The 20,369-nt window shown below is 30.0% G+C and overlaps 2 protein-coding genes across 10 annotated transcripts; both read right to left on the reverse strand.

Moving 5' to 3' along the window:
* Positions 1-622: 622 nt before the first annotated feature.
* On the reverse strand, positions 623-9,542 carry LOC132952642 (uncharacterized protein DDB_G0283357). 7 transcript variants are annotated; one of them, XM_061024977.1, is made up of 10 exons: positions 9,454-9,542; positions 8,829-9,131; positions 8,325-8,403; positions 6,700-6,889; positions 4,730-4,895; positions 4,369-4,630; positions 4,014-4,132; positions 3,807-3,938; positions 3,105-3,239; positions 623-1,862 (listed from the first exon to the last, which is right to left on the reverse strand). In XM_061024977.1, exons 2-10 carry the CDS (start codon positions 9,063-9,065, stop codon positions 1,638-1,640), a joined length of 1,545 nt encoding a protein of 514 aa, XP_060880960.1. In that variant the 5' UTR covers positions 9,066-9,131; positions 9,454-9,542; the 3' UTR covers positions 623-1,637. The 7 variants fall into 7 exon arrangements, with proteins under 7 accessions (XP_060880960.1, XP_060880962.1, XP_060880961.1 ...); XM_061024979.1 differs by having other exon boundaries at positions 8,829-9,127; positions 9,454-9,539; XM_061024978.1 differs by having other exon boundaries at positions 9,297-9,530.
* A 6,737-nt stretch (positions 9,543-16,279) lies between these two features.
* Positions 16,280-19,811, reverse strand: LOC132951790 (glutamine-dependent NAD(+) synthetase). Of its 3 annotated transcripts, none has more exons than XM_061023757.1 (3): positions 19,527-19,811; positions 18,458-18,714; positions 16,280-18,377 (listed from the first exon to the last, which is right to left on the reverse strand). In XM_061023757.1, exons 2-3 carry the CDS (start codon positions 18,704-18,706, stop codon positions 16,470-16,472), a joined length of 2,157 nt encoding a protein of 718 aa, XP_060879740.1. In that variant the 5' UTR covers positions 18,707-18,714; positions 19,527-19,811; the 3' UTR covers positions 16,280-16,469. The 3 variants fall into 3 exon arrangements, with proteins under 3 accessions (XP_060879740.1, XP_060879739.1, XP_060879738.1); XM_061023756.1 differs by having other exon boundaries at positions 19,495-19,811; XM_061023755.1 differs by having other exon boundaries at positions 19,468-19,810.
* Positions 19,812-20,369: the final 558 nt, after the last annotated feature.

Consider the following 20,369-nt stretch of genomic DNA (forward strand, 5'->3'; position numbering starts at 1 on the left):
AATTAAATTTTTATGAGCGTTTGAAATTCATATTTTTACAACATTTGATATTCACTCGATTTCTCATGTAACGATTTTCTTCTTTTACTGTTATTATATAAGAATGACTGTAGATACTTGAAAATTCCACAGAATGTTTATATTAGCATTTTCTATACACAATAAAATTTTGAAAATAATTTGACTCTTTTTGAGCTGTTTACGGACATTGTCAGTTTTCAATTTTTTACATTTTTTTTTCTATAAATATCATTAAAATTTTATTTGTTGGGTTAAAAAGCGTGAAAATGCAAGGCTCCTGATATATTGTTACAATAGCAAAAATTACATTTTTTTTTTATTTTTTGGATGTTTATCAATTTTATGATTATCCATAATATTATCGTAACATTTTCAGTTCATAGATGTTTGGGTAAAACAACTTTTTAAAAAAAAATTGTTTTGTTTTAACTTTAACCTACTAAAAAAAGGGGTTTTTTTGGATTCAACTGGTTCAATTGGTAAGATAACAGGGATGTGAAATTCACCTAATTGTATAGGCACGTGTCGGGCGCGTGTTATTGACGTTTTCATACTTATAAAGTTATAAAAATACTCAATAGTCAATACATTTTTACAAAAAAAAAAAAAAAAATGTTTCAAACAATAATTGAAATGTCTATTTTGTTTCAATAATTTAATACAATAGGTATAATATAATATTATGATGATGTATTCAGTTCCACAAGCGTTAAATGTGCTTATTAGTTTATGTTACATTACAATACATTTCACATAATATTGTATAAATAAATACATAGATAATACCTACTATATGATATAAAAAAATTGTATCGTGTATAATAATTAATTTAGTAGGTATTTACTATTTGTTAAGAATACCCATTTTATTAAAATGTAGACAGGCAGTTTCCGTAAAAAAAAATTCTGTTAGAAAAGAGGTATAAAATAAAAAATAAAAACCGCGATCTTATAATATGACTAGGAATGAAGTAACAATAATAGACGCACACGACTTACGTATAGTTCTATTGACTAAAAAAAATGTTTATCCAAAAGAAGGTTTAAAACACCGTTTTGTGTAAAATAGCTAAGAACTCTTCAAATTTATTGTATAAATTATAACGACACGGCTGATTTCTAGAACATATAATATTAACAGACGTGTAAATTTGTTCGAGTGCTTGCGATAAAATATGTTAAGAAGATATTGTACTTCCGACTTCGTGAATTATTTGGATATCCAGATTTGAATCAAGCTGAATAATTTAGATACCTATTTTATTTTTCGTTACACCTTCACCAAAATATTTAATCGAATATTACTATGTTATAGTTACTTTTATTAGGTACTATAAGGTAGCATTGACATTATTTATACTTAACCATGAACAAAGTGAATGTATTTCGTAAAAATAATATTATTAATTCGATTAAATAATTCAGTTTGTACAATATATATTATATAGATAGATATAGGTAATATGTAATATATAAAATGTAAAATTATATACCAAATACACGAAATAATATACAAAATGTTTTCCCAGAACTATCACAATTATTATACATGGGTATAATATTATTGTTCAAATAATATCAACCGTGTGATCACGATGGTAAACAAAAATAAGACGCTAAATGTTCGTTTTCGAGTTGTAGTAATGTAACGTGGAAGGCGACAGGGCCCATTGCGACGCTCTCAGTTCGATCAGATGGAGAAGGGTCTTTTTCACGGACGCCGAACAGTCTCTGGTCATCATCACGTCCCTGATGGACACGTACAGTTGTTTCAACGTGTCCGGAACCTCTTGTTCCAGGTCTCGTCCAATGCCGTCCACGATGTTAAATAGACATTCGACCTGAACAACATAATTTTTATATTAGTCGACATCCTGACCTGGACACAGTCTGAACTACGTAACACGTGCAAGAGCCAAAGGTGCGGGGAGGAGCATTAATTAGTTTTAAAGCTGAAACCAAGTTTAAAAGTTAATTTTGTCAAACTTTTTAACTCAACTAGTCTGTTGGTTTCTTAATGAACTAATGAGCTAGTCAAACGATGCATTGTAAAAACTTAACTATTTCCAATTAGCGTGAAAAATAATACGCTAAGTTAAAATCATGCTTATACACGTCATATATTATCATCTATTATTTTGTTCAATCACTATGCAGTATATCAGATTATTTTAAACTCATGGAAAAATATAAATGTGCCTATATGTCTATAAATACATATGCATTGGTTTAATAATTTAGTCGAAACAAATGTCTAATTAGCTAAACCTTAACAGTTGCTAATGGGAAATAAATATGAATAATACAAGATGCATTTTAACAAAATAATAAGTTAAAATTTGAAAAAATAGATATTTACACAATATCTAACATGAGTGGCCCGGATGGTAATTTTTTTTAAAAAAAATGAAAGAATTTCTTTTTAACTCTTTAAACTTTTTCAGTTAAATTTTACAGTGTTACCATGTTAGCTTATATAATTCAACCATTTTTTAAATAATATAGTTTTTATATAATATTATCGCGGTAGGTGAGTTGATTCCCGAGACCTACTTTATGTATTAGTTGTTGACTCCTGGGTCATTATATGTCACGGTATACTGGTAATCACATTACCAGATACCAATTTTTAAACACAATGTGAAATGTATTATAAATGTTTACCATATTACTAAATTTTTTTACTAATCATTTTTTAACAAAAAAATTAATGATTTTCAAAATATGAAAAAACTAAAAATAACAACATTTTTGAGAACCTTCTCCTCATGGTGTTTCTTGGGTTAAGCTAATAGGCTGAATATTTAACTAAATATTGAAAATAATATATAATGACCCGGGAATCAACTCTACGGTATCAGTGCAGGTAAACAGGTACGAGGTACCCGAGAATCAACTCGTACGCAGCCAATATTATAATCATTTTTTACAAAGTTTTTATTCTATTGAATGATATCATATTATACTATTATTATATTTTTATATTGTTATCATTAAATGCCTATTATTATTCATATAACATGGTGTTAACAATTATTCGGTTAATTACGTTTTCAAAATTCTTATCATGTAGTTTTTATTACTTCTTCAATCGTGTTCTTCTCTTTGCTGGGCGTTAAACAGTGTTCGCAAATTTTAAACAATAACATTAGCAGAGCTTGTTTACGAGAGTATACCTCTTTCTCCATTCTGTTTGATAACACTTTATTCAGTTTCATCTGTAAACACATTAAAACACAACGCAAATTAGTTATTGTATGGAAACAAACAATAAGTCAAAGTATACTATATAGCATGTCTTTATATTATAATATTATATAATGTTTTCTATTTATATTATGTGAAAACAACTTAATATAGGGGGACGGAGTGGCCGAACGGACTAAGGCGTCGCTAGTTCGAACCTCGGTCACGGGCGGCACTTTTCTTCGGGCAGTCACGGTGTCTGGAGAGAGAGAGCCCCCCCCCCCCCCCCGGGCATGGCAGATACCTATGGGTGCCCCCTTGAAAATTCTGCGAAACACAAAAACGTGTTCCTCTGACCGTTCCCCACAGTTCCAAAAACCCTACAGTACCATCCTACATCTAATGGTCTGTTTCCGGACTTAAAACCAAAAAAAAAAAATAATAATATATAAAATACATTAACATTCCACTATTTAGATAATACGCGATTGCAACATAAAAGTGTATAGAGTAAAAATAAATTGTTATTTTTTTATCATATTTTGATAATAAATTATTATTATTAATATTAATAATATATTTTTAAACGTTTTACTCACTCCTTTGTACATTTGCAGTACGAATGAAGCGTATGAAAAAAATCTGGGCGGTTGTAAGAGTTTCTCTCGTTTTACGAACCACAATTGGATGGTGTTGATGATCATATTCACGTAAGTGTCTCTTGTATCTCTCTATTACATTATTAAATTCTTAAAATTAATAAAAATTGTTAATACTTATCAGGACATTTTTTCAAAAAAAATTACCTCAATTATGTAGAGGGATAAATTAACCGAAGGCTTCATAGCATCTTGGTTGCTAACCACGTGTTCAATTATTTTCAATGCCAAAAGCATTAAATCTTTTGTTGGCGAGTTTTTTGTATCTACAATAGGAAATACAATTTATAATGTGTTCACGTTCAACGTCTAAATTTGCATATTTTAGACTAAGCAGTTAGCAGACTATCATAGTTTCAAGGAATAGTAATTATTATTATTATTTTTGATTGTTTCAAAATATAAGAAACATTTTAAGATCGAGTTTGTATACGTTGTGTGTTTTAAATTGTAAACTGTAAAGAGATTAAATAGGTTTAAGTGTTTAACTGCTAATGTATACCTTTTACTATGCGTTTGGCCATATCGTTTATGTCTTCAGGAAAACAGTTTAAGTCTTTTACGCAAAATTCATTAGGTTGACATTTCCACGACGTACGTGTTTCATCTGAAGTATTATGGTAGTATTTGCTGTCTGGACCGTTATAGGTTTTTGATCTTCTAAGACCGAAGTCATTCTTTGAATCCACCGCGCATTTATTTGGTTGGTCGTTCATTATAGGTTTCGATTTCGGTTTTGGGTCTTTGAATTGCACTTTTGGACCCTAATAAAATTGTTCTTCAATTATTTACACACGTCATCGTTCTAGTTTTTACTACTAACAATATGTCTACAGTAGTATAAAAGTTATTAAGAATATTACCTGAGTATCTTTTTGTTGTATATATTTCATCTGTTGAAAATTATTCTTATATGCAAAATTATTCTTGTAATCAAAACTTTTCTTTGGACTATTAGGTTTGATATCGCCGTTTGTATAGAATGTCCTCGATCTTGACAATGCCGTACCAGCGCTGTGTCGAATTCCTCTGAAACGGTTATCACAATATTGTATTTTAAAGTATTTAATTATTATTAAACTTTCTGAGTAGTTATATCCATTACACTCCCGTCGAATATTACATTATTTCTAATATGTAGACACTGAATAAGTTTGTGTATACAGTATACAGTATACACGTTATAAAATATATACGACGGATTTTATTAGGTCAATGACGACAGATGCCAATTTCAATTAATGAACACGGTAGTCTACAGAGTACAGATACATCGTTGTCAAAAGAAATTAATAAATCTTAAATTGTCATCTATTAGTTATAGAGATAAGATAACTATTTTAGATTCTGAGCGGACATGACGAATGAATGTATTGATTTTACAATGATGTGTGTTTTTTTTTCTGTCATCGTCTTTTGGTGCAGTAAAAATTGTTTTATTTTTAAATTTGGGGGAGCCTTTTTGATAGAAAATTGAATCTAGGTGGACTTTAAGTGGTTACAAGAAAAAATATTAGGTTATTATACCAGTTCTATTCGAAATAACCAGGAAATACAGAAAAAACCATATTATCATGCTACTCGATATTTTTTCTCCAAAAGGAAAATCTACGAATCATCAATATATTTTTGTTAATAAGTAACCTAGATAACGAAAATCTTAAAAAAAATCGGTTAGAAACATTTAAACCAAAAACATATTTATGTAAAAATTAATGAAAATCGGGAAAACCACTAACCTATTCAACTAAATCGTAATTGTTATTTGGTGTAACTTAAAAATTAATAACCTTACATATTTGAAATGTTCACCAAATATGTATTTTATCATTATCTTTACATGATAACATTTCAACTCACTTTTATTATTATTTATAGATATTTTAAATTTTCCATGAGTCAAATAACTTACAAATGTTGAAATGTAATAAAGGTTTCTCATAATTTTTTACTATAGAAATTTAAAAGATATATAGGCACGATATTTTTTATAAGCATTTAAAGTTCAAATGTTGTCAACATTTGTGAAAATCACGAACATTTGTAAATATTTTTGTGGTATAAAATATATAAAATTTTTAATTTTTATAGCTGAGGATTAAAAAATGTAAAACGAGGTTTCTCATAACTAGTTCATACAATATCCAAAATATCACTGAACATTTTAAGATAATGACGGTATACCAATTGCCAATGATATATTTTTTGCAAAAATAAATTCAACCTACCTATTATCACTATAATTACAATATTAATATAAAATATTATAAAATATCTTAAGCTGACATATCGTCGCCGTTCAGAATCATTTTTGTTAATATACATTATTGAATTCCAATTTGACACTTCCATAACAGTGACTCACTAGACTACTGTACAGCTGAAGGCTATTTACTTGTTCGTCTTATTTTTTTAATTTACCTGATGTACATTCTACCAATTGTATGGATGATGGACAGATAATAATATATATTATTATTATTATTATTATAACGAATATCTCAGATAATATTGTAATCGTTGATATAGTTTGAAAAAATGTAAATATCTTAAATGTGTAGACAAAATAAAGGTGTATAAAAGTACCATATGGAGTACCTGTGCCATTTTCACTTATCAACTCTTATCGGAACTGATACATTTGAACGGAAATCAAACTAAATATTATTAAGTAAGTAAATTTACAATTCATAAACATATAAAATTCTTATTATTTGTATTTTAAAGATGTATCGATTTCATTTATTATCGTTCGCTTTATTATATTTTGTACATAGCTACTTTATAGAAACAAAATTGATCTTGTGATTAAGATGAATACAAAAAAACTCACTCTGGTTTTACGCCATTCGCTATGGACTGAGGAGCGGTATTGGAACGTTCTAAGGAGAACTCTTTGGCGTGCACGTTCAGCTTACTGCTGTCCTCAGATGTGTCTGATGCATCTTGGACGTTTTTTGATTTCTGCGGACCGTTGGCTACATATACATTATCACTGTTATTATTTATGTCACCTCGAACACCTACGTCATGCCAAATTCACGCCGTTAATAAAATGGACATCATGCTGAACACCCAAACACACTAGGTAAGCAGCGGATATTATGGTCCTAAATACCAATTATATTAACTATAGTATAATATATGAGTACAATCAAAACATATTATTTTGTTATTTATTAATATAGATATTATTTTGTTTGATGCTTGAATTTAAATCAATTTTATTTCGGCTGCATAACAGTGAACGTTTTTGTTTAAATAATTGACAAAACAAAGTTCTATAATAATTTTTAAAGTGTACGGCGATAGTAAAAATATACATTTTTATATGTTATCTATAATTAATTTTCGGTTAACAGTTGTTTGTAATAAACATGTCTTTTTTTGTTTATCTAAAATGTGCGAACACGGTAGTCTAAAATGTGTGATAAAGCACACGTGCCAAATGAATTATTTCCATGGACCAAAAGTAACATTCATAACAGGGCTGAACTTTTAAATAATACAATAATATCTCATTAGGTAATTTGTTTTGCTAATTATTGCGTACACGAATTAATGTAAAATGATAACTATACAATTTGTGTTTAAAACCCGTGTTGCCAATTACTTATTTACGTGCATTATCGAATTTGGCGAATCAATCGATATCTCTATAAGTTAAAATATTTTAAAAGTAAAGATAACATTTCTCAAAACTCCATAACAAATGACACAAACTGTATAGTCGTATAGATTTTATAATATAATATCTTACAGACCAATATAAGTAGGTAATTGGTTATTGACTATTTAAGAAATGCAAAAAAAAAAATGCATAACTTAATACCAAACTTGTGAAATGTAATATTATTATCGAATTTTCTATATCGATATAATACGCCTATCAATTATTTCAAAAAATTATGAACAGTACCAAATAACTTAAATTCTTATATAGAATCATATATTATTGTATAGGTACTAGGGGTTTAACTTTAAAATAATCACTCTGTATATAATATGGTTTCAATTGTTGTATACCAAGTTTACGCGAGTAGGTGGATACAATAATTAATACCTATTTCTGCACTGTATAATGTGTGTGTAAAATAAAAAGTACCTACATTTAACGAGTGGGATTTAAACAGAACAAAAGTATTATAGAATGGTGCTTAACGCATCATATATAATATTGAAGCAAACACGACAAGGAAACCGTTCCAATTAGGTGGATCAATTTGTTAGTCATAACAATAATATTAATAATAATATGGTAGAACAAAATACAAATTGAATGTGTCACGCCATGGCCCACAAATTAAAACTTTAAAACTAGTTTGTTAATTCATTAAAATTGTTTACAATGTATGCTAAATTCAATACGGCAGTACGCGTGGTAAGACGAATACAATTGTTTATACATATTTTATATCATATTATAGTATTATATAGATACTATACGTCTATACGTACTCGGCGGACGATAGATCGCAAGCGTGGGATGTTTCTTTTGTCCTAAAACGCTGCTGTTACTCCTATTCAAATAGCCTCCCTATAATAGCCAACAGAGAAGTCAAGAATTAAAAAAAAACATTAATAAATTATTGTTCACATAAACATCAACATTATTATACAATTTGTTATATTAACATCACAATATTCTGTACAATGTGTTAGACTTATATATGGACCTATACATGGCTATATATATATATATTATGTGTATATTATAAAATATACATAATAATATTGCATACGAGATTAAACGAAAAGTGTTTCACTATAACGAGGAGAGAATAATAATAGGTACTAATAAGTAATAATAATAATAATACACAGATATTGTTACACGTATTATTATGTCCTCGAGTGAAGTACTGTTTTGTCAAACGTTTTAGGTGTCGTTTGCGCACGGAACACAATAAAATTACTGTGACGCGTATTTAAGTATATAGCCTTTAAGTAAAGTATACGCACAGGTACTACCTCTTGCGTGTTGCTGTGACGAGCAGCGGACGAATTTTGCGGGCTGCAGTTGACGAAAAAGCTCCTCTGCCGGTTCAATTCGTTTTCCAATTGTTTTTTGGTTTTCGGGTTCGACGGGTTACCCGCTGTAACCCGTTTGTACTTCCGGAAATTATTATTTCCACCGGCGCCGACGCCGCTACCGCCGCCGTTGTTATTGTTGTTACCCTGACCGTTATTGGTATTCATATTTCTTATCCTTCGCGCCTTCGTCCGACAACTACTTCTATGCGATGGTTTAACTCTCGTGCCTACCTGAATAGCAAAAGGTTTAAAAAGTAAAAAAAAAATTCATTCGGTTATCGTCGTGCGCGACTGGTGTCCGAAATGTTTTCGGCCGGTGCGTATTTATCGTAAGACAGACAGAGGGCCGTTATTCGTCGTGTGGCTATAACAATAATACGATATTGGTACCTATACCTATTATTATCGATATTATGAGAAAAACATTGAAATCGACCAAACGTCGCGCGCGGAAAATTCTCGTCGTAAATCGCGGATCTAAATGCTATAAAATGTATCGTGTGAAAAATAATACGAAACTAATGCATAATAATATAATAATATGACTACGTACTGTGTGTAAAAAGTAGTCGCCGGACGACGAGGACGGACCGCGAAAAGCCGAGCGCCGAGCAACTGAGCTAACACGACTAGTCGTCGACATCGTCGTCGTATAATAATATTATTAATACGTGCCAGTATACAGCGTATACCTACTCATTATTTGATGTACATATATTTGTATTATGTACAATAAAATATATATATATATATTATATGTATTAAGTACAAGTATATATATAATATATATAATATATATACATTATGCGTATATAATATGTGTGTACCCGTACAGAGCGGTTTATACAGAGTGTTTGCGGCGGCGCACTTTCGACCGACGCGGTTAAAACCAAGTGGGTGTACACTGTACGGTACATGATAATAATCAAATTTTATATTTTTAACGTAAAAATGACAAGTGTTTAGAATCTATATTTAAAAAAATGTTGGACCCCCCCCCCCGAAATTTTTTTCCAGTTACGGCCTTGACTGTGCCTATATGATGTTGTTGCATTTTATGGAGGATTAAAAATCCTTCGACCATTTTGGCGTGATTTTCTTTTTTTCGTAATTATAAGAGAAGCAACATCGACATGAAATAACCATACTAACCATACTATTATTTACCATAACGCGTTATGTGCATTTCGAGCACTCTGTTGTTGCAGCGCTGCTGCTGTACGCGCGCCGTGTGTAACAAGAGTAAAAACGTAAAAACATCACTTAACTCCGGTGCAGAGCACACGTCTATAAATAACTGCACGCTCGTCCGACGATTCATTCTGTATGCATTTCTTTTTTTCGTTCGAAACAATTTTATTCGATGTACTCGACTCGGCGCGTGCGCCGACATTGACGCAAACGTTTCGAGAATAAGACGAGTCGAATATTATTATGGTTATTATTATTATTATTATTTATTCGGAACGGAAAGGATTACGCTGGAGGCGGTTGTGCCGTCGGACGGGTCGCGGGCGTACGTTTAAACGTCTTTTGAGAAAAATATTTTTGGACCAAGTGACAGCTATATAACTCTGCAGCGTGTATACAGCGACTATACAGCGAACCTCCAAAGATTAACGATAGGTTAGGTGAATCTATAATATTCCAATGTGAACGTAAATGGTTAATGGGGACGATGAGTCTCGATTTTTATATGTGAACGGAGTTTTATAAGACGAACGAATATAGTTTCACTGGAATTGCGCACAGAAAATCTATTATGCATATATATAATAGGTATACCTACCGACAAAAACGGAAATTTTTGATGAAATGCCAGCGATTGCGGTTTTAACCGAACTTGTCTCAGAACCACATTTTATAATTTATTGTATATTATTATAAATTTACGATTTATCGTTGCTTTGAAAATTTAGTGAGTAGGTATTGCAAAACACCTCGACTGTCGACCCATAACTAGGTGAGATGGGCAAATAGCGAGTGCCGACTCCCTCGGTGTTCAGATAAGTATCATAAGTATTATGATCCTGCTTTAATAAAATGTCTCAAAATCTCAAATAGTTAGAAGACGATATTATAGTAAATAATATTATAGAAATCCTTTGGGTTTGGAGCGAAATAGCGAGGAATGTACTAGAGTAAGTATATATCTTATTTTGACCGTGAAAAAGTTCTTCGTTGGATAAGTTATTCACATCGTATACATTTAGTACAACTGAATTTGTAAACCGTTGCTTATAAGTCTTACTCAAAGTCTTTACTTAAGTTCTAAAACCATTTTATTGTTTTAAATGTATTAATTATGATGTAAAATCTGAAATCATTTTGATAATCAATCACCTGTTACCTATCTATTTTACAAAAAAAGAAACAATTTCTATGTCTTATAATGTATGTAGTTTGTTTATGAGTATAAACTACTAAGTTGTACCTACGACCTACCTAATAATATTGTTGGAGTTATTCACAATTCTAAAATCATGAGAATAGAACAGCTTTTATAGGAAATCGCGAATAGTAAACATACATGCCTTATTATTTATATATAGCTATTGTTTTTAAATAAAAAAACAATTTTAGTTTGTAATAGCCAATGGGTATACGGTATACCTGTAGACTAAGAATGGTCATGAATTAGGTAATGGAACGAGTAGAAAACGATATGTTTTTAATGTCATAAACTTATAAAAGATGAATTTAAAGGAATAAAAAAAATGGATCCAGTTTGCATACCCATATGCTTCAGTGTAGTGTTTCCATAATTCAATATCATAAATTATTAAGTGATATAAGTAACGAGATAAAAACGAGTAATAACAAATCGTGATCGTAATCACAGCATAATTCAATAATATCAATATAATATTATACACAATGTATTAAATTCATATAAAATTAATTTACTTTACAATATTTTTATTAATTCATTATTTCACGTTCATCATTTTACTTCAAATCTCTACAATCTCCAATAAATGTATAGGTACCAATATTTTTAACTTGTCCGCCAGTTTACGATTACAAGCGTTGTACAATTGTCTATTTAAGTGGATGTCAGCGCACTATTTGTTTTCTCTCTCTGGCCCACGCGCAACATAAACAAAACGCATTTACGCAGAATCATTTTTTCCATGTTTTAAAGTTATCTTACAGTGTAATATCCCCCATTACAAAAAAGATACCTAGAGAATAATATTATTGAGCGAATGACATATCGATTTGTGGAAATATTGTCTCAAAACCATTTAAACATACTTTTGGTTATTTTGAAAGTCGAATTCAAAGTCAAATAACCATAAAATATAAAATCAATATGTCATTCCCTCAAAAATATTATTCTCTATATTTTTTGTAATGGGTGATTTTACTCTAAGATTACTTAAAAACATAGAAAAATGATTCTGCGTTAATGCGTTTTGTCCATGTTACGCGTTGGCCAGAGAGAGAAAACAAGATATTGTGCGCTGACATCCTCTTAATGAAAAACAGCTATCTTTAAGTACACATATAGATTTTACATTATAGTCACATTATACTATTATAGGTGACCTGTATATCATCTGTACTTGTTCCAATATAAATATCAAATAAAATAAAGTTGATACCTATTATTGTTCTTTTATTTTTAAAACTATTATTATTATTATTATATACCTATAAATTACTTATAAATTGTAATGTACGTACATAATATATTATACCTACAATGTAAGAAATATTCTACTAATATTATAAAAATATAAACGCGAAAGTTTGTAAGTATGTTTGTTACTCTTTCGCGTAAAAACTACTGAATGGGTTTTAATGAAACTTTACAATAATATAGCTTATACACCAGAATAACACATAGGCCACAATTTATAAAGATATATTGTGTGAATTTTTTTATTTTAATTTCAATTAAAAAAAATGTGTAAATTGTATACCTATACCTTTTTTAGTAAGAAATAGTCGCTGGCTGAAAATAAACAACATTCAAACAATTATTATAATTATTTAGTTTGGCAAAAAAAAAAAAAAACCAATTAATCAATAAATGAATGTTTGTGTGTAGATTATACCTCTAGGAAGAAGATAGGCTTATTTAAAAATGGTTAAATTTGGTTTTTTTTTATTTATCGGATTTTATTACGGTTAGGATTTTATATTAATTGATTGTATTAATTCACCATACGTGGAATACGACAAACTTGGTATAACTTTTAATACTTTAGTGTTAAATAATACACATACGTACAAACAGCACGGGGTCCGCGATCTACCGCAGGTAGATTGCCTACATGATAATATTATAGTGCTGAGAATCAGAATTTTTATTCTGGGAAACGGAAAAGTTGAGATAATTTTTGAACATTTTACCATACACCGAATATTAAATAACGAATTTAACAAAGTTTGAGTCATATAGAGTTGGTATATATTTAACGGGCAACGAAGTGCATCACGGGATCAGCTAGTATACAATATATTTAAATACATAAGTATTTAGTGCATAAAAATATTTATTCTAGGTCTTAAAAATGAATTCATTTCCATGTAATTTAATTAATTCATTAGTTATATTAATATATTATATGATAAATTTATTTAGCCGGTTCCGCTGTGGATAACTGCAGTTTAAGTATGACTGCTCTTGGTTCTCGCTCGCGCTATTCGTTTTTCAATCCCAAATAATTTTGTATCTACTACTCCTTGCAGCATGCATCCAATAACGGCCTTTTTTTCATTGTAATGAAAGAAAACACTGTCTTGTCCTCTTCAACTGTCATAATAGTCGCCATGACGCCATGTTAGCTAGAATGGGCAATATCAAAATATATAGTCATCTAAATTTTGTTCAAAATCGTTTTCATACGTTCTTTTTGTACGGCACTATTTCGTTTTTTTTTTATCAAGATTTCGCTAACAGTCATATTTTACAACTTTTTAATTTTTCGAATTATATTTGAAGGATCTTGAATTATTGGGATTCTTGCTTTTCTCCAGAATATTATACATTCGTTGACAATATGAACCGAACTTTCTTGCAAACTTAACTGTTCTACGTTAGAATATATGAAATAACAAATATAATATAATACTGTGCGTTTAATTCGTTTTTGGGAGAATTCACGGTCCACCTTGTCGCCGCCAGCCCCGTGACCTGTCCAGCCCGTCCGGTTTCTCACGCGAGCAGAGATTATCTCCTCAATCATAAAAAAGGGTTCTGTTAATTCTGTTCAGTGGCGTAGCTGTGAAATTTTTTTTTTGGAAAGCGGGGGGGGGGGAGAAATATTAAATACTTACTTATATTTAATACCATTTAAATGTAAAAGTCTAATAGCATTAGCAACATAATATATTAAATTACAAAACGGCTAACGTTCTGCTTATATTCGATATTTTTTAGATTCTGAGCGAAGCGATGAATGTATTGATTTTACAATGATGTGTGTTTTTTTTTTAATTTTTTTAATTTTTTTTTTTTGTGTCTGTCATCACTCTTTAGGACAGTAAAAGTGCTTGGATTTTCTTCAACAGTAACTTTTCTGATAGGAAAGTGAATCTAGTTGGTACTTTGGGGGGTCAAAAGTAAAAATTTCCAAGTAGTTTTCAAAAGCGACGTGAAAAACAAAAGAAAAATTAAGGAAAACGGGAATTTTTATGCAAAATCTGTTTTCGAGAAAATCGATTTTGGTTATTGGAGTAACTCTAAAACAAATGACCGTAGGGACATGAAATTTTGACTGAATGTTTATAATTGCATTTCCTATACACCATAACATTTTCCAAATATTTTGACTTATTTTGAGCTGTTTACGGACATTGTCAGTTTTCAATTTTTTTAGTTTTTTTTTCTATAAATATCAATAAAATTTTACTTGTTGAGTAAAAAAGCTTGAAAATTTAATAGAAGGCTCCTAGGTTATTGTTTCAATGGCAGATGAAAAAAATTAAAAATCCTTAGTCACAGTTTTTATTTATAAGCATTTAAAGTTCAAATTTTGACAAAATACGGAAAAATCACGAAAATTAGCAAATTATTTTGAGTTGAGAATTCATAAAAATTTTTCTTTTTAAATCTAAGATTTTAAAATGTAATATAAGATTACTCATAAGTTTGTATACCTTTATCAAAAAAAAATGTCTACAAGAAACTTAAATTAAATTTTTATGAGTGTCTGAAATTTATATTTTTACATTTGATATTCACTGGATTTCTCATGTAACAATTTTCTTATTTTATTGTAATTGAAAAACGAATGACTGTAGATACTTGAAAATTTCACTGAATGTTTATATTAGCATTTTATATATACCATAAAATTTTGAAAATATTTTGACTCTTTTTGAGCGGTTTACGGACATTGTCAGTTTTCAATTTTTTTAGTTTTTTTTTTCTATAAATATTAATAAAAAATTTTTTGTTGGGTAAAAAGCTTGAAAATTTAATATAAGGCTCCTTATATATCGTTCTAATAGCAGTTGAAAAATAATAAAAACAAGACTGCCGATACAATACATTTATACTAACATATTTTTTTTATTATTGTGTTTTTCAACCTACTAGATACCTACAGGTTTTATTATTCTTATAATATATTTTAATAGGTAGCTAGTCACATTGTTGCTGTGCCACACAATGCCTATAAAGTATAAATATCATTGTAACAGTACCATAACAGCTGAACTAAATACATTGTAATTACTTAATTAGTGTAACGAATGTATTTAGTACAGTACTACATAAGTACACACGTGTCGCATGCACATTACACATAGATGACAGATATACCGTATAATATCTATTATACGGTCGGTGAATATTAGTATGCACTATCACGTCTTATTTCCGATCAATTCGTTTTGAAGATACAACATTGACGAATTATTATATTTTGACATATTGTAAATAGATACAATAAAAAAAAAAGATTTTTGTTCTATCTGTAATAGATCATTTGTTGACCCACACCATATAAAGTCACATAATATGTTTGATATAAAATTAAGTAGTTTATTTAAAAATAATTATTTTGTAATCTGTCATATATGCGAGTTGCTGTATTTCTGTTTTTATTAAACAAATAATATAAAATAATTTAAGAAATGTATTATATCTTACATTAGACTTTACTTTCTTATTTTAAGTATAATAAATACATAGTCCATGGACATTACACATTTAGAAATGTAATAATAAAACAAAATAACTGCCAATAAAAAAAAGAACCCCGCTAGGATACAAAGCAACATTATTAAATCATTAAATTTGTTGTTTTTGAGAAAAACAGTTTTAAGAAAAAATTATTTTAAGTATTTTTAATTTATTATTACCTATTATAATGGAACAACTCAACTACACAAAGTGCTCTTACTCTTATTAGTTAATAATAAATTAGTGCCATTAATTTATTATATGATTTTTTACAATAAATCAATAATAATTAGTATGTGATTATAATATCATGAATACAAGTACTTTTGATTTATCTAGATAAATAGGTAATAAAAATATAATTAGTCTTTTAATAGTGATTAAAAATTAAAATATAACTATACAAATAATAATCAAACAATAATTTTCTAAACATTTACTGCATATTTTTCACTTCTGTTTGATTCTAAGGATAAATGGTATCTAGGAATTTCATTTTTTTTGTCATTAAATTCTTCAACTCTGTTATCGATACATCGGAACTGCCATGGCCACATAACATTGTATAGAAATGGACGATGATCAAACCGGTTGTCATCTGGACTATATGCTTCAGCGTGATAGCTAGGAGTCAAGATTGTCATTTTGTGTCTATTTATAGCATAACATCTAAAAAAGTGTTTTACTTTTTCTGCAATTTGTTCGGCCGTATATTGATCACCCCACAATAATAACAACTTACAAAACATACTGTACGGGCCACAATAATTTTGCTTTCTCAACTTCCCATAAACACTGAGCTCGTCATAAGTCATGCCCATATCCGCTTCATCTGACTGTGTAATTTGTCCAGCTATCAAGGGCTCTAGTTCTGCTGTAGGAGTGGCATTTATTATATCATCGATTGATGACAATGAATACTTAGTTCTAAAATATCTAAGAAACATTTTGAGATCCGATTTTGAAATGCCACCAATTGGATTGACATCAGCACTTGAACAGTCATATTTTGTCATATATCCTCTTAGAGCTTCATCTACATTAGCTGAACCTAAAACCAAAAGTCCTCCTTGTCGGCCACGGACCCAAAGCATTAATTGAGCAAATAAATATGTCAGAACCATTCTTAATCGAGCTTGTACATTTTGTAAGGCAAGAGATTCACGCGGAGATCCACCATACACAGCGAATTGTGGTGTTTTACCAGTTAGACCAACAAATATGGAGATCACAGATGATACAACCTTATCAATAACAACACTCAAATGGTAACTAGATATTTGAGAAGATAATTCTTCTGCTCGTTTTTTTGTTTGAGAAGACGAATTCTCGGTAGCCATATAACACGTTGTAAACAATTGATTGCACAGTTCTCTTGCATTTGGAGGGAAATAATTTTGTTGACCAACTATTGTGCGTACTTCATTCAAAACTTGTGTGTCACCATCTTTACATGCCTGATATATTAAATTGCACATTGAAAATACTATGCATGCTGTACTTGATGAATCAACACCACCACTCAATGGCAAAAAGTATCCACCTTGCTTAGAACGTCTTAAATAATCCCAAAGCCAACATGCTGGTCCTAAGGCGATCTCTTCTTCGGGAGATAAACATTTAAATTCTGTTAAAATGGGATCTGGTATTTTACGTGTTTCTCTTGATAAACTAAAGTCTTGTACATTAATCCTGTGGTACGACTCTGAACTAGAGCTAGATCTAGACCTTATAGCATTTCTATAGCTGCGAATATCTTCTAAATCAATTGTAGCACATGTGACTTCTACTTCTTTTAGATTAAATTGAGTACCAACTTTTATTAAAGAACCGTTCATCACAATATTTGAGCAACCATTGAAGTAAACACGTTGACCATCACACCCTCTCAGATTACTATACAAATAACATCCACCATTTTTAAAAGTGGCAGATTTAATCAGATCTAAAACAATTGTAGATTTCCGCAATTCCATATAAGAACCAGAACTATTGACAACTATTTCAACGCCGTCCATACATAACGGAATATGTGTACTATTTGGGGTCCACAATTCTTCACATATTTCATATCCAATACATGTATCGGCGGTGGCAATAACAGCATCTCCAAAGGGTACAATAGTTTGGCCCGTATGTTTTTGCACAACTCGAGGTAGGTAAAAATCTTCAACTGTTCGTAATTTTCTCCACGGAGTAAACCAGCGAGATTCTCTATAATTACCAGAATCACACATAAGTAATTTGGGTCTAATCAATAAAATACGTTTGTTAAGAAACACAACTCGGCAATTGTAGGTAGAGTTCTTGTGCATCACTGGCATGCCAACATCAATCTAAATGCACATTTAATATTATTAATGTATTTAAAAAATAATTAGTGCTAAAGTATGATTAAATAATGTCTGTAACAAACCAAAATATCTGATGAAGATTGATGAATCATTATTTCAACTAGAACTTGCCATGAGTGTAAAAGTGTGTCACTCTCAAGGAAGTGATCTTCACAACTGTAGCCACATATTTCAAGTTCAGGCCCACTACGATATGTTGCATTGCATTGCTTTGCAATTTCAATGCTTTCCAATATACGACGTTTATTACCATCAAAATCTAATGACCATTGATTCAAGCAGCTTACAGCTACAGTAGCTAAGCGACCCATTTTTTTAACTGAAACATAAAAAAGTAGATATGGAAAAAAATTAATATTTTCAATGTATCAAAGTTTAGTAGATAGAAACAGGTAATATGTGAGATATATGCTCAGATATGCGGTATAAATATTACATATAAGGTTCAGTGTTAGCATACATAATAATATGTATCAATAATATATAATATGCACAAATAGTGTTGGCTACCAATCATCATCAGCAAAATTACATGTACAAAACAAAAAGATTATGGTTGGATGTGAGTACAGATATTAAGAAAACTATGAGACCAAGAGAACTTCACCAAACTGCTTCAATTTCACCTGAACCATTATTGTAGGAAGATTGCTAGAATTTAAAATAATTGATAGGTATCTAATGAATAGCATTTTTAAACGGCATCTCAACAACTTATCCTTAGTAATATGTATTAATTGTATAATTAAAACAAAAACATACAATTAATACAAAACATAAATTAGGTATATGTTTTTAAAAACCCTACTACGTCTGCATGAAATAACTGTACTATTTAATATATATTTTCGTTTTTATTAAGTATACAATTTTTTTTTTAATAGGTACCTACACATATTACATAATATTATTTACAACAAAAATTATACCTAATAATAATTACACTAATAATACTGCATTGTTCAATTATTTAATTGCCAGTGATATATTATTATTAGGTACCTATTGTAAATTGGAAGGTATTATACAATTATAACTAATATATTGTTTCATAGTATGTGTACCTACTCACCAATAACGTAGGTATTGAGATTCTTACTTTAATCGGCAAACTGCGAAAATATTACTCACATAACACTGTTCAGTGTTCACGGCAGTGTTTGATCAATCGTATTATCGTTTCCATATTTTCAAAACGTTACAAAATGCATGCGGTCTGCTAGGATAGCGTTTCCTTAGTTACACAGCACTACCAAAGTCCACAGGCATGACTCGGAATTCGGAGGTCACTGAATAAAAATATTACACCAAAATACCTTATAGGAATGCGAAGATAACAGAGTTGATAAGAGATAACAGCCAACAGGTTCACTTATTGCAATCAAAATTTTTGTTGTAAGACGTAATTTCTGAATATAGATTAATATAGAGTATAATGAATATTAAATTATTACGTATAATAGGTTATGTCAATTGCCATGGTAGGTATAAACTATATACTAACCTACCTGCCTCACGCTTGTTTTACGAAGTAATTATTATTTATTGGAATAATAAAAAACTATTGACAAGATTAGCTTCTATACACATACTAATTATCGGACACCATCCCCATGGGCCATGACTATGTACCTATTTATACAAGTTCAGACTGCCAGCCTGGGGTTCTTTAGATGAAAGACATAAGAGTTTCGGATACATGCTTTATATGGGAACTGTTAGTGGCCATATAGTTATAGTATCATTTTAGTGAATAGTCATATAGAAACCCATGTAGGTTGACTCATCATCCGGGTATCAAATCAACACTCATACCCTGGATTTTTTTATGGGAGGGGTGTTTCAATTTTATATTTAAATTTAACATGTGGGAGGCATATTACATTCACCATTGAAGTCATCAATCTTTATGTTAACAATATTATCAAATATGAAATAGAACCATATATGACAATATATTTTGTAATAATTTTA

This window comes from Metopolophium dirhodum, chromosome 9, assembly GCF_019925205.1.
Source record: "Metopolophium dirhodum isolate CAU chromosome 9, ASM1992520v1, whole genome shotgun sequence".
Taxonomy (NCBI): domain Eukaryota; kingdom Metazoa; phylum Arthropoda; class Insecta; order Hemiptera; family Aphididae; genus Metopolophium; species Metopolophium dirhodum.

Coding starts and splice junctions, on each gene's coding strand:
- LOC132952642 (XM_061024977.1), bottom strand. CDS start 9,065: ATGAATACCAATAACGGTCAGGGTAACAACAATAACAACGGCGGCGGT. Junction 6,890..8,324: donor TGCGATCTATCGTCCGCCGA/GTACGTATAGAC, acceptor GGCATGACGTAG/GTGTTCGAGGTGACATAAAT. Junction 3,240..3,806: donor TACTGCAAATGTACAAAGGA/GTGAGTAAAACG, acceptor ATGTGTTTACAG/ATGAAACTGAATAAAGTGTT.
- LOC132951790 (XM_061023757.1), bottom strand. CDS start 18,706: ATGGGTCGCTTAGCTACTGTAGCTGTAAGCTGCTTGAATCAATGGTCA. Junction 18,378..18,457: donor AATCTTCATCAGATATTTTG/GTTTGTTACAGA, acceptor ATGTGCATTTAG/ATTGATGTTGGCATGCCAGT.